Here is a 24874-nt window from a genome sequence, read left to right on the forward strand (position 1 = left end):
GTGACTGGTGGCTGGCTCGGGTGGCGGTTGGATGAATTTTTACATTATATAAATGATATTTTGAGTTCACAATTGTATTTTAGGATAAAGTATCGATTGTACTTTCACTATGAATTAAACAGAAAGTCTATTTGAAACAAAAAAACATTAATTTGTTTCAAACGTTACGAGTGGTGAATACAATAATGAGCCGACTTCATACACAGTAAATACTTTTGTTACCGCACACTGGCAACAAACGAACGATCTCGAGAGAGATATTAAATTCACGGACTAGCTTTCTCGAATATAAATGACGATTTTCCGTTTTATTTTATTGATGTTTTCATTAGTTGAAGAGGTTGAAGGTTGTCGTGGCAAATCGTTCATATTTTCTCGGCCGTCTTCAAATGCCTTGTACTATTCATACACCCGTTTTTTCGACAATTCGGTTTTAGGTTTTAAGAAGTCCAATTCTTAAATATATTTTCACTGGTATATATAAACATTATAAGATAAATAAGTTATGAAATCGATTACTAGCGGTCGGTTCAAGTTTAGAACGGTGACATATTTTCTTCAGGAAAAAGATATTTTTATCGTATTTGATGCGTAAAAATATCTCCAATCGATTGATGCAAACATCTTTGGGTCCTGTCGAAATTGTAAAGTTATACAGTGTCGGACAAAACCACAACTCAAGGAAAAAATTGATAGAACTTTGAGAAAAAATAATTCAATCCAGTGCTTCAAACCATTTATGATGTATTTGCATTGTTCGAAAAAATTCATGACATCTGTAGTTAAAACAATAGTCATTCATTAAAAATGCATAAAAAATTAAGATCGGTTTTTAAATTCATTGTAAAAAAATTACACCCTGAAAATTAATACCGTAAAAAACTTGTAGGGTTGTACTTGGTCGTGTAAACTTTGTTAACCCATTAACGACCAAGCTGTAAAAATTATTTTTTTGACGAAAGCCATTGTTGTAATTTCGATTGTTAACGCTAAAGGAACTCCAATGTTCAAGAATTATTTTTTCCCATCTTCCATTTTCCGTTAAATGACTGTTCGAAAAATCGAACATTGGCCGAAACCCGCACTTTTTTTTTTGCAAGTACAAACATACTGCGAACTAAAAGTCACTTCAATTAGCAAATATACGGTATTCATAAATACATCAATTTTGGACTCCCGGAAGAACAAGAACAGGAGAATGGAGGTCTCTAAGTATAAATCCAAATTAATCCACCAAAGGTGAGATGTGGCATTTCTTATCTCATGTATTACTGACAGGCTTTTTCTTTCAAACGAAAGCATTATTGCTGTTATTTTTATTGTTAACTGTGGAGAAATGTCAATGCTTAAAAACTAGTCTCTCCAATTATCCATTTCCCGAAAAAAACGAACATTGTCCAAAACCTGCAAAGTACCAGAGTACTGCTAAAAACAATGACATAGAGGGTTGGGAGGTCATTATTCGGTCCGGCGGAAGAATATTCACACAAAAAATCTCATTAGAATCCTCTTTACACGTACTGATCATTTCCCCCAGCTCCCCCACAAAAGATTTTTACGGGCCGCCATCACCTAAGGTTGTTACGGACAAAAAATCATACAGATTTTCAATAATATTTGCAAAATTAATCGATATTTGCAAACATTCACAACTGAAAATGCAGGAATAAATGAAAATCAAAATGCGCAGCGGAGGTTAGATGTGTTGGTGTTGATTCAGCAGAAAAAAAAAGTTCGTTATGGCCAACGTTTGATTTTTCGAACACTCAATTTCCCCGGCTGTTATTTTCCTGTACGCGGCTCAATCGAATGATTTTCGCTCTATATCACAATGTATGTTCTTTTATCAAAGCTATACTGTAGAAAACATCACATATTTTTGTATTTTATTGGGGTTTTTAATTGAAATTGAAAACACTTTCCAAACATACTTGCTTTAAATCGAATTTATTATCCAATAAAGTTACTCAAAATTGAATGAAATCGATATAAGTGGTAGCTAATAAATTAAGCTATCTTTTGGTGCAAAAACATTACCATATGGTTCTTGTCCAAAGACATGAAAAATTAGCAAAGTTGCTGTTCGATTTTTCGAACGCTAGGCCTAAAATGGGTTAAGGATCACTTCACGCACCCGGTTCGGTATGGATTCTACTAGCTTCTGGCACGTGGTGTTCGGGATGGCGTACCAACAAGCTTGGATCCTATCCTACAGTTGCTGCTCATTCTACGACTTCTCCGTGCACACTGACCTTTTCACGATCTCCCACAGGTTATCTATAGGGGTCCGATCCGGTGACTACGCTGGCCACTCAATGACCTCGACTTTGTTAGCCTGGAACCACTTTTTGACTGCCTTGGCGGTGTGCTTCGGATCGTTATTTTGCATGAACTGACATTTCAAGGCCATTTCCTACTTGACGTGTGGCAGCATAACATCCCTTAGGATTTGGGGGTAGAGGTACTGATCAATGATTTTATCTACCCAGTATAGGATGCCAAACCCGTACCAGGAGACGCACCCCCACACCATAATGTTCCATCCTCCTTGCTTGAATGTCTTTGTGGTAAACTGTGGCGATGAACCCAAGTTTTCCTGTCCGTGCCGATGAGGTTTACCTTCGTCTTCGTTTCCTTCCCCGAACCGATCCAATCGAAGTGGCATTTCGCGAACTTCAGCCGTGACTTCAGATGCTTCGGCGTCAACATAGGGACCTTCCAGGGGCTTTTACTGCCTAGCCTCTGCTTCACCAGCCGCCACTGAACTGTCCGGTAACTCACGGACAAGTTCAGTTCATCCCGGATCTTTTTCGAGGCCTTGAAAGGTTCTATCTTGGAGGCTCGCTTCATGGCAGAGTCATCCTTCGCGGTCGGATTTTTTGCAGTCGTGGGGGGCATTAAACTAGAAGGTTTTAGATCGCCCCAAGTACTCTGCGATTTCGCGTTGGCTATTGCCTGCCTTGGACATTTTGCGGATGACCATCCACTGTGCTTCCGTGCAATTATGCGCGCGACCCATTTTTCGTTGAGCAGTGGTCTCAGTGTTTCGTCCGACACTGTAAATGTTCCGGAAGACAAACAGAAAATAAATAGTTCATTATGCAGCTTCTTATTCATATTTCTATACAGTGATAAAAAAATTCTAGAAAAAAATTTAAAAATTTCTATACGGAAGATAAAAAAAATGTAGGCAAACTAAATACTTGCACTGGGCTGCACAAACCATTTCCAAAGCAGCGAAGCAACAAAATTTTCAAATTAATCTTCACCCTCAGCATTAACATGTACCGTTGATTGTTCGCTGTCTAGAGCGACATCGACACTCAAATTATTGAATATACAAGTTGGTTTTTAGTATCTCTTAGAAGAGTTCAATCTCTAACACCCCCGAAAACATCATTACCAAATCAATCATCCACGAGTTATACTATGCAGCATCTTTTGCAAAATGGCAACAGAAAATCAGGGCAAGCTCGGTTGTGTGGTGGCGGCGGAGACGATAGCAACCGCAGCGGAATGAATTTCAACTTACTGTATTCTGCGATTTGACATCTTTCATTCACGAAAATTGTCCGAAGTGTGCCGTCCGGTCGCTACCTGAATGACTGATGAATCGCGAATGAATCGATCATATTTTGTTCCACCAGCATCATTATTCAACATTTCATAACCGCCTTCGGTATTTTTTCTACCTTTGGTAACACATGTAAACAACAACAATGTGTGCTTGTGGTGTGAAAATACAATTGCCTAGAATAACAACTTGGGACAATTGACCTTGATGTTGTTTTTCGGAATACTGGGAACAAACAATAGGTTTTTCCATCACACCAAAGTGTTACAATGGCTGAATTCTGCTGTTATGATCTTTATCCCACATTCCTATGCATTCAACGCACTGTGCGCTGTCTTGTGTGGGTGACTACTGAGTACCGTTATCTATTACTCATAGGAGCACGGTATTGATTCTTGAACATGTTCACTAGACATCAAGCTTTGTTTAGGAAAAGCATAAACTGATACATGGTTGAGTAAAATATAAGATTAGCATGGTTTTTGCTGTGGTGGCTAAGAGCAGACAAACGACCAGAACGGTAAAAAAGGTATGGTAGCTAAGAGCAGATAAACGACCACAATGAGTTAAATGTTTTTAAATACCTGAATGGTATGCTGCTTGAATGAAAAATTATATTTTTCTAACAAATTCCAACGCAAAATTCAAAGCTTTCAGCTACTGACTGTTAAGCACCCTTTGTAGAATGCTCTGCATATTTCGCATTCACTGCTGTCTATTTAATTAGGCATTACCAGGCCGTACAAGGTTGTGGCGGTAGATCCCGGAAAATTATTCCCTACCCTATTTGTGTAAATGTGTTTCTTGGAACGCTGCCGGAAACAACGGCGGCAACACGAATAATCCGCTTTGAATACAATTTCGATTCACACAAATAAAAAGCACAAAATTTGGCCAACTACCGAAATAACAACACTTCGTCCGATCCGCCTCCTCTATTTCCCCCAGCATCCTTCGAACAAGAGAAACATGAAAGCGACAGTTTTTCTCGCCCCGGTCGCAATACCGGTGTGGATACCACCCGAAACGGGTGGTGGCACCCGCCGTAAATAAAACAAACATGTTTCACCGTTTCGATCTCAGGCGCATCTTTGTGCTTTCTCGCTCATTGATGTTTCTCAAATGATCTCTCTCTCCCTCTCTTACTTGTTACTCTCTTCCCAAGATCGGCGGCGTTTGTCATAACTCACTCTGTTGCCACTAGTGAAGCGCGCGTGGTTCCAACAGCCATCCCACAAGCCCAGCATCCACCTGTGGGCTCGGAGCGGACCCAATCAGTCTGTCAGTTAGCTTTCGACCATCAGCAAGTGTGACGAGGCGCGAATAGCACTACAGATCGCAGAGAGGCCTTGCTCGTCTGTAGTCGATCGGTAGACGTTGAACCAGCTGGACGCAGAACCACGGCCTGACAAGGTCCGCAGTGTACGCGAGTTGTTTTCATCAGCAGAAAATTCGGCGGAAAAACGACCATCGGTAGTCTTTTTGACCGAAATGTGTGTGTAATCGAATGGAATTGAATCGCTTCAACGTCATTAGCACTGTCAGAAATCTGAGTGAGCTCGCGGTGGCTTCAACGGCACAGCAGGATTCAATGCTGTATGAAGAAAATTTTGAAAAAAAAACAACAAGAGATGGAGGGAAATATTCGCTGACCATCATCAGTGACTGGCGGTGAAAACTTGACTCTTGCTATGCGAAACATTGATGGAATTAACAACTGTATGTTGTGTGTGATGTTGTTGAGTGAGCTGGGCTTTGTGGTGTTCCATCGAAATCTGCATCGGAACGGAAAGTGAGCTCAACAGGATGGAATGTGATGGTGATATACCAAGAGGTATTAATTAATGCAGCAATTGGAGTGTGATTCATAACACTGCAAGTGAAACGAGAGCGTTTTGTTCCACCCGGGAAAACAAGGCAGAAGATAAAAAGTGAATACTTTACAAGCCCAGGCAGCCCACGGAGGTGGCCTTGTGTGGCCAATCGAGTGTGTCTAAAAGAAAAGCGAAAAATTGAACGTGTGTTGTTATGCTAAAAAATGCAATTTCGCTGAATTTTTAAGTGGGCGGGAAAAGCAGGATCCCCGCGTTTCGGCGGCGAAAGCCTGTTTTGGTTTTGTTTGCCCACCATCCGCAGCAGCATCAGTGGTGAACCAAATATGGAGATGATTAAAAGGATGAATACTTTGCGAGCGATTATAATATTGTTGCTAGCGGTGTTAAGCAGGGGAACTTTCGCTCAATCCGAAACAACGGATTTGCAGACCGATACCACTACACTTTCGGATGCGGATTCCTTCCCATCGCCAATCTCGGAACAGATAATGGAGGAAAGGGGTTCGACAGATGACATGGTTGTGAAGGAAAATGTTCAACAGCCACAGGTACGGAATGTCAATGGCGTTTTGGGGTGTATTAAGTTTCTTGTTCTCCAAATTCTTCGCCAATTTATGACTCAGTATTTGTAGTATTGAGTAAGCTCTGCAACTTTGTTAATACTGAATAATAATAAACAATAATCGCCAACTCTCAAGAGCACAAATGCTCTGCTAATCAGTACAAACTGTTCCAATAGGAACACATGACGAAAGAGTATATCAGTGCAAATGATTCAATCTACCAATTAATGAAATCAGTAGAACATCACATATGGTAAAACTTTTTGTTGTTGTTTTTCTATCATCAACGGGGAAACAAGATATCTAGCACTCGAGGTATAAAACTTGGTTATGATTGATAGAAGTATAATACACCTTCGGGAATAGGAGCTTCGTACAAACGCATGCATATCAAACATAACTAACAAAATGGCATTTCTATCACTGGTAGAGCTCGACATATTCATACTCTGAAAAAAAAATGAACCGATCAAGAAATTAATCCGTTCAGTGCAGATGATTCGGTAGGAATGGAAAAAAGTCAGATTTTTTTTCGCTTTATAGCGTATATCAATCAACTTTCTACAAAGAGATGAATAAGTATCACTTATGGTAAGGCGTAGTGATAAGAGTTGAATACATAGTCGAGGGAGCTTCGACTGGTGGATTTTGAAGACAGCAACAATCATCAGTGGAAATTCTTCTAACTTGCATTGCGCATTTTTTTACTCGCATCCAGGGTTGCCACAATAAAATATGTGTTATTGACTGAAAAAATCTTAGTTTTTTTCTCAAAAAATCTGTATTGATATATGTATTAAATTCCTAAGTCCAGTTTTGAAGCATAATCTTAGCATTAGTACCATTGATTGGCATATTTATGATTGATACGAGGATTTTGTTGGATTCCAAGTAAAGCCTGCAAACCAGCTGTATGACACCCGCCATGTTTTTGGTGCCAACATCTCAAACGTCGTCAAAAGTATTTATTTTCTTCAAAACAGCGATCCGCGTTGGCGGCATTGTGCTTCGTTTACTAGTTTAGGGGAGCGTCAACGAATAGCTGATTTTCAGTCGGAATGAACGTTTTCAAAATTAAAATTATGAATGAAAATTAGCTTTTCCATATCAAATTAGTATTCTATTTGAATTAAAAACATTTTTGTTTGCAGTTGGTGAAAAAGTCTTATACGAAAATTGTTTATGAAGACAATTTTATATTATAATGAAAAAATTCAGCAACAATTTTGGAATTATTGTATAGCAATAAGGTTGTCTTGAAAATCAGAATTACGTGTTTCAAGTAATTAAATGACATGATGTGAAAATTTGCATTCAAATTTTAAAATTTTAATTTTTCAGTCAATAACACATTAAAAACCGGCTTCGTGTCTTCTAATCTGATAGAGATTATACTAACGAGTTTGGGACACAAATTATGGCTCTAATTTGAAATCGCCACCAGACATCGACACCATCGTGAATTACCAATTTACCACCATCTGACATATCGTGATGTCGATGATGAACTTTTACAGCAGAGTGATAGTGAGATATGCGATGACTGTAGGTAGAGTGAGATAGCGATAATCGTGCCATACACCTACTCAAGCGAAAAAAGAAAGTTGCTAAACCTTTGAGGAAAAATACTCGAACTCAGTGTTTCAATCCATCATTATTTTGCTATTTTCAAGGATTTGTCCCTTTCGAAGAAATAAAACACCCAAAGTTTAAAAAAACAACAATTCATATAAAAACATCATTTTAGCATATTTAAGTACCAAACAACGCGTCAAAAATTTTAAAAAAAGTTTAAAATTCATGTCGAAAAAAAAATTAAAAAACTAATTCATGCCGGAAAAAGCTACCTTCACCATGCTGTGCTAATATTTCGACATATAACCTTAATTTCGGATGACTTACCGCACCCTATTCGGCATAGAATCGACCAGCTTTTGACAGGGATCGCATACCAGACTGTTTGGAATCTTTTCCATAGTTCCAGCTTGTTTTTGGATTTTCTCGTATATATCGACTTCTGACACAGATTCTCAATAGGATTTAAGTCCGGTGACTGGACTGACCGATCCACAACATCGACCTTGTGATCAGCAAATCATTTCTTCACTGTTCGGGCGGTGTGTTCGGGGTCGTTGTCTTGCATGAATTGACATTTTAAGGACATCCGCGTGTGACACCAAGGCGTCTTCGAATATCTGAGCATAAAGGTACTAGTCCATTATCTTGTCGATCCAGTACAGGGTACCAACTCCGTACCATGATGTTCGAACGTTTTGTCGTCTACTGTGGTTTGACGATGTACCCAGCTTTCTCAATCAGAACCGATCAAGTTAATCTTCGTTCCGTCAGACCACAGCACATTTCGCCATTTATTGCTATTTTCTGGGACAATCGAAATGGTTCTTGGCAAAGATTAACCTTGCTAGAAGATGCTTCTGTGTGAGCATAGGAACCTTCCTGGGGCTTTTATCACCATCCATTCCATCATTTTATCACCATCATTATCAATTCTCCACAAACCGTCTTTGGATTGTTCGGGAACTCACAGACAAGTTCAGCTCATCTCTAACTACTGTGCAGGCTTGAACGGATCTTTGTTAGAAACTCACTAGATTTCAGCATCATCCTAGGCTATTGTCTTCCGGGGGCGCCCAGTCGATAATTTTTTTTCGATCATGGAGTGCATTGAAAACAAATGTTTTAGATCGTCCCAGGAATTCTGAAAACGACCATTGACTTTTTCCTTGTCATCGCAAGATAAAAAAAAATTAGGATCATTGATCACATCCATAAATAGTGAGATAGTGCACCTCCTTCGTCATCCCGACATACCTTAATACATATCGATTCGAAACCCTTCTTATATCGAATGAGCAACATAGTTAGCGTGCCATTTGATCTAGTGTTGGAGGGAGAGACTAAGATCAATTCTAATCTCTGTAAGAAGCAGTTTTATCACAACGTTTGCAGACCTCTTACATGCACAACTACTTCTATCGTATCTATCTGGGAATATCACACGGAGTACACTGTCCTCAGGTCCGGAAAAAATCTCCAGATTGACTATTCTGTCGCAAGTTGTTTAAAACCATCCAGAACGTGAGTATCATCGCCCATAACAACACAAAACGTTGTCAAATAATCGCAATATGGTTTTCGGGAACGTGAATTCGCCGTGGAATTTTATTTATCGTTGCGGTTGGGGGCTTTTCTGAGTTTGTATGATTTATATGCATAACGTTTCCTTGACTCATTTCATATATTACTTTAGAACACATCGCAATTATAGAATTAACCCTTTGGTAAAAAAAACTAATGTGACCGAAAAAGGCTAATGGTTCTATAGAAGCAGTCACATATCTTTGAATCATGATTTATTCTTGCCCTCGCGAGAACAATAAACAAGCTGCCGATGTGTCGCCATATGTTTCGTTTTTGTCAATGTACGCAGTGCACTGAATATGTATCGCGAACGTTTTTCTTCTAGAAGATCAAAACCAACAACTATCGCGGCAATCTTTTCGCAGCGTACACACTGCGATCATAGGCGATTATATATTTTTTCCATCATCACCACTTCAATATACGTTAGACAACACACTATCGACCATTCGAAACGATTCCGCTTCCAGACTTCGCATCGGGCAAAACCAGCTGTTGACTTCTTGCTAGCTGATGCAAGACTAGAATAAAAAAGCACCTATATTTTATTTTATACTTGCTCTCTGAGGAAGAGCGAAGTCCGTGTTGATATTTTCTCCTACTTTTCTTCTGCGCGTCAGTGCAAACTCTGCCCTGAGCTTACTTTGTGCATATTCTGAGATGTTTTGATAAATTAAAATTGTGTCTCACCGCTACGATAATTATAGTAGAATAGAAGCATTGTAGACCTGCTACAGGCGCGTCAGCATACTTTCCACCAGGTTCTTCATATGCTGTGGATCCAGCTCAGGTGCACTTCAGGGCTTCTGAATTGTTATTTTTATTGGTAACAATAATATTGTCAACACAGGCATCGATAATCGCCCACAAATTCTAGATAAGGGTTGAGGTTAGGGCTCTGTGAAGGCCTTTCCAGCGCTTAGATTCTACAAGATCGGAAGTGAGACATGGTTTTCTTGGCAGTGTACTTCGAGTCGTTGCCCTATTGAAATACGAACTTTTCTTCAAGGTCCGTCTGGGTGAGCAAAACCTCCAGATTTTCCCGCAGAACGTTGACCTAAGAATCTGCCGTCACTATCCCGTCGATTTTCACGAAGTCTCCCACTCCACCCCACGAAAAACACCTCCAGAGCATCATATTTCCACTCACCCGATCTGCGTCCCACACGATCCCACTGTTTTCGGTTAAACAGCCCGAATTTTGATTCGTTCTTCCAAAGCACCGTTTTCCGAAACTGTAGCAGCTTATCAGCAAGCTACTAAAATCGTTTGGCTTTGTTTGTCTTGGTGATAAATGGGCGCTTCCGGGAAATGAACAATTCGACTGGAAACTGTTAGCTGGAAGGTTCCCTGGATCTCGTAAACCGTTATCTTCGGGTTCTTTTTGACTTCGCCCATGTTATTGGTGTCCGTTCTCACAACCGTTTTGCGCTTCCGGCGTCTGCCAGGGCGATCTACCACTGATCCGAACGTTTTTAGTTTCAGATTCAGAAGAATTTTCCTAACCACTGCCTTGCTGATACTTTACTTCCTAGCGAAGCCCGCTGTCAAACGCCGTTTTGCACTTCATAAACCTCCTATTTTCTAATACACAAGGAAATTGCTCCCGTTCTCCATTTTTTCAACTGAATAAAATGCGATCACGTGCACTAATGCACCAGCTCTAGCCGCTTGCTTCAAAACACATAAACAATCGAGGGTTCTTTCGGAGGAAGCTTGAAAGCTTAATTGAAAACAAATTGATTTGAACAACCTTTTTTTTTGTTCTTATTATTTTGCGTTTATTCTATTGATCCAGCTGAACGACGGTATCTTAAAAACTATCGTTGAAAGATTAAGATAAATGACATTCCAATTCAGATTCTCGTGACTATTTCAGTTTCAGATCCTGTTGATCTCTTTATAAATCTTCACGTGGTGACAGTTCATTCATCTCCTATCACACAGAAATATGTGAACAAAGACAACTTTCCCACACTTCAAGTTACATAACAAAATTGTTTTTGTTTGCAGCAATTTGCTGTTCATTTCGATATGCTCTTGATTGCGCTGGATTACCTCGCACCTAGTTTGTTACATTTCGCGAAAATCAATTATCTCGTTACCCATGGCTCTCCGGAAAACCCAATTTGTGTTTCTTCATTTGGCACCGAAACAAAAGCAGCAAATTTCGGCAATGGGACACGATGGAAAGCGAAAAGTGGGTCGCATTGTGTATTGTTGTTATTTTGATTACTTCTTTGTCATTACCAATTCAAGCTTTGGTTGAGATTGAACGGTTGAGCATTGACTGGCTCGCTAATTTGGTTGAGTTCTGTTTAATGAACACTGGCAACACCGTCCCGATGCTTTAGAACAGAACTGTTTTGAAATGTTGTTGGTTTGAATCGGATTTTTTTATATAAACATAGGATAGAAACACATATCCTATGTTCAAATCTCAAATCAGCTCTATTTCGCTAGGAACCATTTTCAACTATAACGACCAGAGAATATATCAACATTTTTGATCAACATTTAAATAGAGTGTTGTACACGCCTTTGGCTGAAGAGACTAGGTACTTTCCACAAGTGGGATGATTTGATGGACTCAAGTGTATTTTTTTAAAATAGCATATTTATTTTGGCATAAACTTCGAATGAATAATTGTAGCTCCGAGACCTTTGTTGGTTGTATAAAAAACATATAAAAACGATTTTGAAGAATGGCTTTGCACTGAAATTTAATTTAAATTATTGAAATTCTGAAAAAAAAACACTTTTATATTCATTGTCAATGTCGAAATATTATTTGCATGATCTTGATGGAGAAATTTAAGACGAAAAGACGGGTGGGTAATGTCGGGACATAACCGGAGAGACTACGACTGTACCAAGGGCCGTTACTTTCAATAACTCCCAAAACTCCCAACACTCCCAAAAGCATAATTCCAAGAACAGAAATTCAAGCGGCAACTGTGGCAAGTATAACAGTCGCAGTGGAAAGAGTTTTCACATACAGTATTCAACCGAAGAAAACAGCTCTCACTGTTGGAAAATTTCTTCTTCCCATCCGGCTTACACTGTGTTGTACTTTGACGCTACTTTCAATCGGAAACAGTGCACGAGTTCGTGAAAATTGAATGGTCGATCGGAAAGCCACCAAAATTGACGGTTTTCCTACGGATGCCACGATAATTGAAACCAGTTTGCTGCTGCTAAGCTTTCGCTTCGTCTGGTCTGATTTGCTTCCCAGTTAGAAAATGAATGATCGATTCGGAACGGAGCAAGTAAAGTTTATTCGAATTGACAGGCTATAGAATCACACATAGGTGGGGCTTGCGATGCGATGTTTCGTTCTCTTTAGGCTTTTATTTTATTGAACAAATTCGTTGGTCCATAACCAACAGCATTAGAAAGAGATAGTAGACAACAGCTCGCTGGCTTGGATAGAATGATATGCATAGGTGGATAGCTACATTTGTTTTCGATTCGTAGTAGTATCATTGTATTCAAATTGTAATCCGTTGTTACTCTAGTTGCCTGTTTAGGTCGATACAACTCGAGGAGCACTAACTGGGCCAATAAAAACGTAGGATCTAACGCGTTAAGATAATGCTTGATATTTTACAATTGTTCAATTGTTTACCTAAAAAACTATTATATTATTTATTGTGATTCTGTGAAATATCGACCAGGAATTTGTAATTCCAAGTCTTCTCGCTGAATACTTTTCATATTTTTTTTAAGTTTGTACTACTGCCAGCGATTCTAATGTCAATTTCGAGCGCGATCTGTCATTTAGTTTGTTCACAGCGTCATTAGGAACAAGTTATTTTTTTTTGTGCTCGGCGGATTTTTTATATGGAAAATTGTACTGATCAAAGATATTGTGAGAAATTTTGTGTTGCAAATGTTGAAAATGTTGCAGAATACATTTGGTAACTCAACTATGTCAAAAACACGGATGTATGAATGATGGTTCCCGGAATAAAGCGCTGGAAGGAACGACTGCAACAGAAACAACCACTCAGAAAAAGTGTTTTGTGTTGCAGTTTTTTACTGCGGTGATTTATTCCGGTCATGATGAATGATATAGGGCATTCAAAGACAGCCGAGAAAAGATGAACGATGAACGGTCAACTGATGAAAACATCGACAAAATAAAAGGAATGGTGTTCGGAAATCGTCATTTAAAATTGAGAGAGTTAACCTATGAAATAAGTGCTCTCGTGGCCGAGTGGTAAGTGTCCCACACTATCATGGCGGGGGTTCGGGTTCGATTCCCGTTCTGGTCGGGGAATCTTTCGTCAAAGAAATATATTCCGACTTGCACTGTGGTCAAGCGTTTTCTAGAGCTTGCCACTCCAGAATACATTCAAGGCGTGTTTCTCGGCATAGAAATCTCAGCTAAGTACTATTAATAAAAATGACGCAAGTAATACCTACATTGAGAAGACAAATGTTCCACTGTGAACGGTAGTGCCAGCCAAGAAGAAGAAGAACCTGTAAATTAATTATGTCTCACGAGACCGTTCGTCATGAGAAAAGTCGCAACAGGACTAGTTCCAAAAGTGCTCAATTTTCTTCAAAAATTCATCGCAATCAAGTGGCTGAATCTCATGTTCATCCAACGCATAATTATAGGCAACGAGACATGGGTGTGATTTTTTCCTATTTCAAATAAACGGAATATTATTTAAGGGATAACATACAACTCAGTGAGGGTTGCAGTTCAATGTTGCTTCAGGGGCTTCGAGAAACACAAAATAGATTATCCTACGACAATCTGCGTCTTGCAAGACATCGTTGGAACCATAAACGTGACAACCAGTGTTTCCACACGTACAGATTTATCTGGAAAGGTATATATTTTTTTCGTTATTTTTGGTACAGCTTTTCGTCAAAAAGTACAGATTGATACAGATTTTTCCCACTTTTCTTACATTTGAACAAAGCAACATTAAGGTACATGACGACTTTTACGCCGTGGTATCACTTGGTGCTGCTGATCATGAAAGCATCAATTTCATAAGGACGGGATTCCTTACAACACTTTCAATTTGACAAACATGTTACTGTTAGGAGCGTTTCCAGGATTCTACAATGGGAACATACAAGATCTGGAGAATTAATTCCGTACCTTAATATTTTTTTTTCTCTATTATAGTGACTTTCAACACATTTCGGCTGGTTCGTCACTTCTACTTCCATTTTTGGAAGAATGTCGGGAGTGAGAATTGATCTCGTGATCTCTGCGTGAGAGATATGGATGTGGCCGTACCTTAATAATAACATTACTTTCAAGGAAATCATAGACTCAGAAAATGAGCATGTGCAGCATTGGTGGACAACAATTAGATGTCTGAAACGAATTGACGGTTAGCTCGCATTTTCGGCGCTTCGATGTCATGTTTATAACGTTTTCACTATGCCTCACTCGGCAACTGTCGAGCGATATTTTTCTGAATATAATCAGAACAAAAATAAGCTTTGAAATCGGTTCAGCAACGATACGATGAACGCTATTTTGTGATCAAAGAATATGATTCAACATCGTGGCGGCAGCTTGGAAATTTTAATAAATGATAGTATGCAATCTAGTTTCAGACAAAACTATGTATAAGCATCATCAGACACACGAATGACTTGCAAATGTAAATATAGTATTTGTAGTAAATAAATGAGTATTTTTTTTCATGCTAATAAATTAGTTTTTACTCTACAACGAATATTTTTGATGATACAGATTCTTGGAAAAAAAGTACAGATGAGCTTTTGCCTACCAAACGCTCGCGATTAGTTGAGGATGATGACAAAACGTGAATATTTTGGGCCGTTAGTGTTAACAGGGGAAATTAACGGTTTCTTTTTATTTATCTACAATGCAACCAAACTACCTCCTTTCACTAACATTTGCATTTGCTCACGTCTTATGACATCACAGACAACTCTGTTTATGCAAAGAAGGCGCCAGAGCGGATAAATAAAAGCTTTCCTCGTGTGGAGATGAGAGGAAGATTAATGGTATGGCTTCCATAGACAGGATACATATTTTGTACCGGAAGCTTTCTGAACGCACGAGTACTCATCCAACTGTATGCAACGTTTGAAGTTGATCACCATATGCAGACGTAACAACGGAAAAATGTGTCGTACAAATGGAAGAAAAATCAAACTACAAAGTATGCAGTAATTAGAGCAGAAAATAAAAAGAATGAAAGGTGTCGCCCATAATCATGTTCACAAAAATAACGACGTTCTAAAAAAGGTGACTCATTATTGAGACCTTATGAAGAAACAATGATCTAATTGCGGGGAGTGAATCCGTTTTTCGAATTATTACGGCCTATAACGACAGTGCGGTGGTTAGCATCTGTTGGTTTTCTGTGAATTTCCTCCACCCGCGACTTCCTCTATCCGATGCGCAAAAAATGAAAAACAAACGACAAACCAAACAAAACAATTCCAGTCAACGGTAATAATACTTCCGGAACTCCCACGGCTCTTCACGGGTGGAAGACTGTGCGGATCTGGTCGGCGATATAAATGTCATATAACTCCCATCGCCTTCGGCCATGTTCCGCATTCAGACGCCACCGCAGTAAGTTCGCAATGGTGGAAACCCGCCCCATAACCCGTCGTCTAGTTTTGCATTTGTTTTGCGAGACGACGTCGTTCCAACTTTTGCTTTCGACTTAACCACAATCAGAGAGCGCGAGTGTGAGAGGGATAGAAGAAAGAAAGCAAGCTATTGATTATTTCGAGTTAATCCAGCATTAGGTCACACTGTTATGTCAAATGGTTTTGTTTTCTTTTTCCCGTATATTTGCGAAATAAAACGTACTTTTGCGTGTATACATTCGCAGGACAATGTTTATGACTAAGTACATAAAAATAATTTCATTAGAGACCAAAACAACTTCCACCGGAGGCTGGAGTCACTGAATCATTCAAGGCAATTACGCGCGGTTAATCTTCGTTTGTTTGTTTTGGTTTCACGGGCTGCTTCGGACGAGGAATTCGACCTTAGCGTAATGAGAAGCAATCGTTTATTGAATGTGTATCTTTAGGATTTGAGTCAATATGCTATGTTTTTTATGTATGTATTTGGGACTAAATCAAGTTTTCTCTTCAAAAATTTCTCATTTTAGTTGATTTTGTCACTTTAAAAGTGTTGTTTTAGTGAAAATTTAATCTATTGTCCGTCAATTTACACTGCGTATCTACAATTTTCCATTTTTCTAACGATTGATGGATTCTCTGTCGAAGAACTGGTTATCTTTAGAGACCAGGAATAATCAAGTCACTTTGATCCGAATAGCAGCATGAGGTTGAGCATTGTCTTGATGTGTTACGGACTCGTATCCGATCGTACATTGTCTTCATTGGCCTTCAACGTAAAAATAAAAAAAAATCATTTTCTGAAGCTTTCGATCCGAAAGAGCAATATTGCCGTATACCTTAACCAAACCACAAGTTTACAAGTTTTTTTTTGCAACCGACAGGGTAAAAGAAATAAAAATTAACTACAGTTTTCCACCAAAGTACACAGCTCCGACCGCTGGAAAATACCTTCGACACATTCGGCTTGAAATGTTCTGCACATTGACGCCACTTTTAACCCGGAAACCTATAACAATTGTTGCGGTGGTCTTTTCCCATTGTTTTCCAAAAAATAATATTTATTAGACTAATTTAGCGTTAGCACTTCACGACTGAGATTTCACTGTTTTCCTTTTCCCTTTTCTGTTTCCAGTTAACACACACACGGTCACGAGCGATTACATGTTTGTTGTAGCACCACCAATATTCCATATTTCAAATAATCAAAACTTTGAAGCCAATTTACATTTAGCAACGCGTGAAAACAACTACAATGTGTGCGTCTGAAGCAAAATACACCAGCGCTTTCCACCATACGGCATGAAAACCGACCATCGAGCTCCACCTTAAATTGAAGTTGCGGACAAAATAACTCCACGATTTTATGCTGACTGCACCCCGGCAGGAGCAAGACTGTGCAATAGAAATTGTAAAAGATTAAGCCGTATTTCGTACCTCCACAGTGTCCGTTAAAATGAGGCATTATTTCATAAAAACGTGACTATTTTTCTGATTTGATACCCTTACAGAAAGACGTAACGCTACGTCAAAACGATGTTTACAAACCAGTGAAATAATTAACGCAGATGTTCAGATGTTCTGAATTTTCTTTCCTGTTACCCAGAGTGAAATTCGCTACTGTTTCCGACCATAAAGTCAAACATGTGCGTTTTTGATGCTACCCTAGGGCGAATGTTAGTAATAGTTTCTGCGATGTAAAACATTCTTCTATCTAGATTTTCCTGAAGGCAAACTACTAGACGAGCAAAACTTTTTCATTATCAGTGATCAGCAGCAATTTCTGACAGAGTTGTGCATCGCCTGTGAATACGAACGCCAATGATTCCGTCCCAAACATAATAACATAACAAAAACACCTCTATGCGTACCACATGCAGTCTTTAGCTTTAGCGAAAAATGAAGTAATGATGATAATTCGATATAGTTTGCGTACAAATGGTGCTATTGGCTATGGATTCAATAGTGTAGAATATGAAATGTTCAATGCAGAGAATATTGCACCATATCAAAGACACCGCATCAAGACATCGAGACACAGTGCCAATGTTAAATGTTCACGAAAACATTAAATAGTTATCATACCATTAGGTGTAGAGAGTTTGTGTACTTAATCGCACGTAAGGGTTGTTGATTTTGTACGTTGACATATAAAGGTGGTCGTTGAACAAATAAAAAATCGTGTGAAGGCAGTAAATCTCCAGAAGAAGAGATACATACTGGCAATAAGGACATACATCTCATGTATTGTTTTCACCAGAACAAGAAATAATTATGTATCAACCATCTTCAGCTGCTTCTACAAAATTAATTTATAATATGAATCTCCAGTTGAAGCGGTTGAAAAATCTCAAGCATTATCAAAATGAAAAACCCGCGTTTCGATTGGTCGATTCGCAAAATCCATCTTTTCTCTCAAATCCAGTGCATCTGCACTCTGTAGAAATTAAAATATCTTTCTTTCCTATTTTGGTTTTAGAGGGGCTTCAAACTTTTTCAGTTCATTCGCCTCTAGCCCTAAAGAGGGCGCTTAACCCAAACTCTTCTCCATGTCTTGAGAAAGACAATTCACTCCCGCTCGACGCTCGCCGGCAAACGATGTTCACTAAACAGTCACCAAACGGGCAGCGTGAGTGAAATCAGAATACGGGACTGTGTAATGAAATATAAGTTTGATGTTTGATTTTTTGCAGATAAGTTGTTGTTTTTGTTGATGCTAGAGACTTCAAACTCGGAGAGTTCATTCGCCTCCAATTAAAATTTTCCAAATTGGCCATTTCAAACCTATATTGTTCAAAACATCATCATCATGACTAACTACACAATCAAGCGACGACGGCTCTTCCACTCAATCGAGAGTATTTCGCAAAAATTGGTTCAGATCACTAGGAGTTCAGTCCCTGCAAAGAAGTGAAAACTACATCACAAGCCCCACCCTTTGTGATTCGTTAGCCAATCAGAACTGCTTAAAAGGCGAGGTATAGTAGCGAGGGGCTTTCAGTCTATTTCGAGCCGTGAAGCAATTTACATCACAAAGTTTTGTTCCAAGGCCTCATTATGTATTTTTTAACCAATCAGTAATCATTACATAAAGGGAAACAAGAGAGAACACGTAATGAATGTAAGAGAATGCATACTGCAAGCTTTTTACATAAAATATCAAAATTTCAAGAACGCCTATTTTTTCGTTTTTGAAATATATAATTGTTCCCTATTTTTATGCTGATTTCGAAAAATATACTACCAATTTTTAACTTTCAAATCACCTGACTAATTTTTGATATTTTTACTTCAAATGAAAGTAATCTGAATGAACTTTCGATGAAAAATTGTAAACTGCATCCCAAATGGTGAACATTTTAAACGAAAATATTGACATAAAATGAATATTTTGAAAACATTGTTTTTATGATTGAAGTGTCGAGAAAAAAAAGAGACCCTTGCTTTTTATATGATTTTTGGAAGGAAGACGTGTATTTCGATTGTAGATATATATTTATTAAATTAAACATACGACTTGATATTTGGAAAAAAATACTCCGGTACGGAAATATATACCTACCTGAATTTTTAATATATTCTGTAAGAAAGTCTCATCTTTCCAACAATCATATAAAAAGCGATGCTCTAAAATTATAAAAACCAAATCATATAATACAAATCAAATATTTTTTTTAAATTTTACATTTTTGTCTAAAATTAGATATTTGGAAAACTTTTTACGATTTTTTTCTAGAAAGTTTAAATTTCTTTCATTTACAGTAAAAAAAATAATCAAAAACTGGTCAGGCGGTTCGGAAGTTACAATTTTCGAGTATATTTAAGTATTTGAGTATGAGTACCGTTCTGAATCATATTTCGGACAACATCATATTTCGGATACTTTGTTCTAATATCTTGAAATGATTGATGCATTGATGTTATAACATTAAAATTAATATCACAATTGCTTCTTTAAAGTAATCCTTTGGTTTCACTATCACTTCATTTGAGAATTTCTCTCGTGTTTCATCAGTTCTCATCATCGTTATCAGGTTATCAGGTTGCTTGGTAAGTGTATCGCAGTTGACTATAAAATATAATCAAGTGTAATGTAATTTTCATTCAAAACATTACAAAATAAAGTGTCCGAAATTTGATTTTTTTATAAATGGTGTCCGAAGTTCTTTTTCGCTTGATTTGAAAAGTATTTTATTTGATGATTTTTTTATGTTTTCAATCAAATAGGTACCAAAGTAGAAAGCTTAAAAGCATATCGAACTAATGTATTAAAAATATCAACCAAATAATACCTATGCATAAAGTTGATATCTGTTTTCTGCATCACATGCCTTAAGCATCCGAAATATGATTCAGAACGGATATTTGCATAAAAATGGGAAAAAATTACATGTCTCAAAAATGCTAAAAAACGACACCATGTTTTTCAAATTTTATGTAAAAAAGTTTCAGCATTTAGGAAATGATACAAAAAGCTAGGGTATCTTAGGTCCCGATACCTCGAAAATCACAAAAAACGAACATTTTCCAACTTTTCGTCTCAAAGTAGGCATTTGAGGTGCCATACAATAGTTTTGCTATTAAAAGTCAACTAAAATACTTTTTATTACATGCAATGATTACAATTAATATACCTTCCATTTACATTTAAGAAAACGCAGATCGGTTATGTGGTTCAATAGTTACAAATTTACTAATATGAGCGGATTTGCAGAGTAGCTGATTTCTCTGACCACCCAATACTGAATTATGTACCATAAAGGCAAAACAAAATAAAATAAAAAATACACGCATCTAGAATTCTTCTAAAAGGAATAAATATACGAAGCTTAGAGCAATATCAGAGCTGATTTTTTTTCGGTAGATGTTTTTTTATGAAAGTAGTAATAGATGTTTTGTGTTTGTCTGTATTTTCTGCATATACTCGGCAACTACTGAACCAATTAACGTGTAATTTACCTATTTCATATAGCCTTTTTCGAGAGTACAGCCAGCATTAGTATGCTTGATAGCTTTCACTGACAATAAGGACATATATCTCGTGTATTGTTCTCACCAGAACAAGAAATAATTATGTAGCAACCATCTTCAGTTGCTTCTACAAAACCAACCATCGATCCTTTTCAGCACCACTAGGCAGTTCAAAAGAGTCGAATTTTATGTACTTCCCTGTATCAATTATTATTCAACACTTAAATCCATCCACTTATACACAAGAAGAACGTTTAGCAAATTCTCTAAATATCCATTTATTCATTGTGAATTGATTCATATGCAACTTTATACAAATGATTACTATGCCAACGGTAGTTCTACGTCCACCTTGCGGTTATGTCACAGATATACCCACCTCTAGTATTTTTCTTCCAGAACTGCTTTCAAACCCATTAGATGTCGGTTTTTTTGTGCTCCCGTGGCCGAGTGGTTAGCGTCATAACTAACATGCCGGGTGTTCGGGTTCGATTCCCGTTCTGATCGGGGGAATTTTTCGTCAAAGAAATTTCCTCCGACTTGCACTGTCATCACGCGTATTCTAGAGCTTGCCACTCAGAATGCATTCAAGGCGTGTTATTTGGCATAGAAATCTCAACTAAGTACTAATAAAAATGACGCAAGTAATACTACGTTGAGACGGCGAAGTTCCTCTAGGAACGTTAGTGCCATTGAAGAAGAAGAAGAAGAGAAGATGTCGGTTTTAGCAACTCTTAGTGCATAACATATTTTTGGTAACACATATTTGTCATGGGCTGGTTACAATCTTACCACGTTTCGGAATTTCATAATATTTAGCATTCTCCTCCAGCAATCAAAGTTTCTATATTTTATGTGTCGTGTACGAATATATAAAAATATAAAAAATATTAAAAAATATAGCGCACTTGGTTCCGAAACCATGTAAACTATAAACAACGAATACATTCAATAAATTTGAAAACAAGATCCAAAAAAAAAGTTATTTTTGGAAAAAGGAAGGAAAAGGATCACCTTAAAATGGAAATGGGGGTACCCTTATGAATTTTTCTTAGAAAAATATGGGTCTAATATTTTGCAATAAGGAACAAAACTACAACTGAGTAATAGACTTCGAACAAATAAGTTTAACGGATGGCAACTTCACGTATACAAGGTTGGGAATCCATGAAAATATCCCCACTATCGTCCTAGTAAATGAATGTGTGTTACATGGAAGCAAAACAATGGTGAAATTTTTGTGTTTAAGACTATTTTTGGTTTCCTAAAATGAACAGAGAAAGCTGAAATAGACTGTGATAGTAAATCGTTATAGTTGAATTCATTGGTCCTTTTCAAATACTCAATGCTAGACACTCTAAATTTTATATTTTCCTGCTGGTAAACATCAGACCGATAAATATACAACATGCATACATTGTTGTGTTGTTGGAATTGCTATTCGCAGTGAGCTAGCCAGACTATTCCGCGGATAATCGGGGTTCTACTGTAATCGATTTCATCTTCATTCATCCAGTTAGTGTTACGCTTCTAAAGCGCACGCAAATGCTGCAGCAGCCTACGAGCTTTGCGATGCACATCAATATTATGCACAAACACGGTATTCACTGTTCACGCCATCATTCGAGGGGGCTTAGAGAAGAACTGAATTGAAGTGCTCATTACTACTAACGAGATGCTTTTATGAGACACGTTACTTATGAGAGGGCAAGCTGAGGCGCTAAATGCAGAAACCGCAATGTTGTATATTGTTGTACAGGCGTTGACAGGCTTCTGTCGTCATGTTCAAGACGACAGAAGTTCTATGATGCGAACTCAATAGTTCCCTATTGCGCGAATGATGAATCGCAAATGAAACTTTTTTTTGCGTTGAAAGAGCATTTATAGTAGTGCTATGTTTATAGTCCGACCAAGCGACAACCGGGCTAACCGATATAAAAAATACACACGATAAGCGAAAAATCATCCCAGTACGGAAGAGGTCGACCCGACTGGTTTACCGACCGAAATCGATGCACTGAAAGCAATAAATCCAACACAATATATAATCCAACTACAATAGCGCGCGATCTGATGTCAAAAATGTGGAGAAGATAAAAAAATCAAAATTTATACAATGTTTGTCAAACGTCAAGCTAGCCAAAAACTGAAATAATCTTTTTCCACGAAATCGTCCTATAGTGATCGAGATGAGGGCAAAAATAATGGTATATCGTATATATCGTATGACAATCCGTTGGGTCTGTCAAGAACTTCGTCGAGATTGTTTTTATTGCAACATTGAAACATGAAAATTCGGTTATCGCTAACCACACACATCCATTTATCCGGTGCACCGGAAGGTGGTCTGCGGGTAGGTCGTCCTGCAGAACTAAACGATATTCATTTTCAATGTGCAGTAGCAGCAGCATGTGGTCAATGGCAACAACAGGAAAATCGACGATAGAACTTTTTTTTATTGGGCGGCTTCAGCAAGCTGCAGAATTTTATGTGGTTGTGTGGATATGTGTGAAAAGTTTGAAATTTTGTAGCCATACCGTGGAAATTTATTCGATTCGCTCAAGCAAAATTTATTGAAGTATAATAACAAGGAATAAAAAAAAACTAGCTATAAGCTAACGAGAGCTGTGAGGTACATTTTCAAAACGTATGGTTGATTTATTTGTATTGTCGGCTTTTTGGGATTTCGTCATGTACAGCGTGTGCTGGTCTCGCAATTGGGCCAATTCCAGCCGAACCACCTTCTGGCAAACATATTTTTCTGTTCCATTAGCACTGCGGTAAGCTTCTAACGTATGTCGGGCAAAGTGCTAATCCTTGAACATGTCTACCTATGTCAGAAAGCCGCATTAGCTATCCACATCGTGCGGAAACGCGGGAATGTGGTTACCTGGAATCGTATGGCGTTTGACAAATTTAATTTATGCTTTATTCCGTATGTTCACACATGTTGCTGATTTTCTCATTGAATGCAGATGACTACGTCTGATATGAGTCCGGTTCACTGGATCTGTTTGTCTCTGACTTTCTATAACACGTTTTATTTCTCCACGGATCATCAAACAGTTGCAGAACTGCTGCGTACTCTCCATTTTAGTTTTTATCCTTCCAACGTTGAAAGGTGAATCAAACGAAATTCATTATTGTTCGATATCCTAGCGTTGGCTCGACGTGTCTGACAAAACCAAAACTAAGCTCATCCAACTAATACGCAGCAAAAAATGTTCTGGTTTGCAAATACATTCAAACTCGAGACCACACACGCAAACGATTCAGACTGTGGTTAGTTTGGAATGAATACTCGATAATATGCACATCAAAGGATGAAAATGCTGTTGGAATAACATATATACAGAAGATACTAATTAATTATCGTTTAGGAGGGAGGAAACTTGTAGATATTATCAGTATAGGTAGTTGTTAAAATTCATCCTGATGTCCTTGTGGTTTTCATATTCGTGGGTTGTATGATGGCTCCAATAGTTAGCGTCGCATATTTTAGGATGGTAGCTTCGGGTTCGATTCTCGATCTGAATTTTAATCGAAAAAAATATTTTCATTAGATGTAATATCATTTACTAAATAATTATCACCTTCTTCTTTTTTGATGTCACTGATACTTCTGAGAAACTTGACACTTCTGAACGTAGTACTGTGTCATTTTGTTTATTAGCTGTGAAGTCATAAACAAGTCAACCATCAATACATTTTTACATTTTAGAGAGAAGTGAAGCGCCGATCAGCAAATGCGTGTTCCATTAATGCAAATAGTTACACACAAATGTTGTGTATTCACCGGATGTAGCCAAGTCACATGTAAAGCAGAATGTTTGACCAAGGAGTGTAGTGTACAAAAAATCATTCACTTGATGAACGCTTCTCGGCGAAAAAAAACTTCAAATGCGAACCCAATGCGCAAAATTAATAACGTTATCGTTTGCCTTTCGGAACGTGCATACGCAATAAAATTTTAAAAAAACCCGAAGAGGGTTATAACTGTGATATAACTGCAAGGTGGACGTAGGACTACCGTAGGCTAAGCAATCAATAAGTAGTAAGCATATAGCTCTTAGACATTTTATCTTCCGAATAAACTGATTGTCATACCACTTCGTTTAGCCGGAAAAGAATTATTAACGGTCAAAGGAGGAATCTAATCCTCCTCG

At 38.0% G+C, this 24874-nt stretch overlaps 2 protein-coding genes across 6 annotated transcripts in view; one reads left to right on the forward strand and one right to left on the reverse strand.

Annotated features, from left to right (window-relative positions):
- LOC129775852 (actin-histidine N-methyltransferase) overlaps positions 1 to 24874 on the reverse strand; it is a 163190-nt gene that overhangs the window by 74492 nt on the left and 63824 nt on the right. The window lies entirely within an intron of this gene.
- The window catches only part of LOC129775851 (uncharacterized), a 68727-nt gene continuing 48676 nt past the window's right edge, over positions 4824 to 24874 (forward strand). Inside the window, exon 1 of the mRNA XM_055781004.1 lies at positions 4824 to 5957. Within this exon, the coding sequence (XP_055636979.1) occupies positions 5733 to 5957 (225 nt within the window). The 5' untranslated portion in view covers positions 4824 to 5732. The remainder of the gene's footprint in view (positions 5958 to 24874) is intronic.

Source organism: Toxorhynchites rutilus, chromosome 3 (genome assembly GCF_029784135.1).
Source record: "Toxorhynchites rutilus septentrionalis strain SRP chromosome 3, ASM2978413v1, whole genome shotgun sequence".
NCBI lineage: Eukaryota > Metazoa > Arthropoda > Insecta > Diptera > Culicidae > Toxorhynchites > Toxorhynchites rutilus.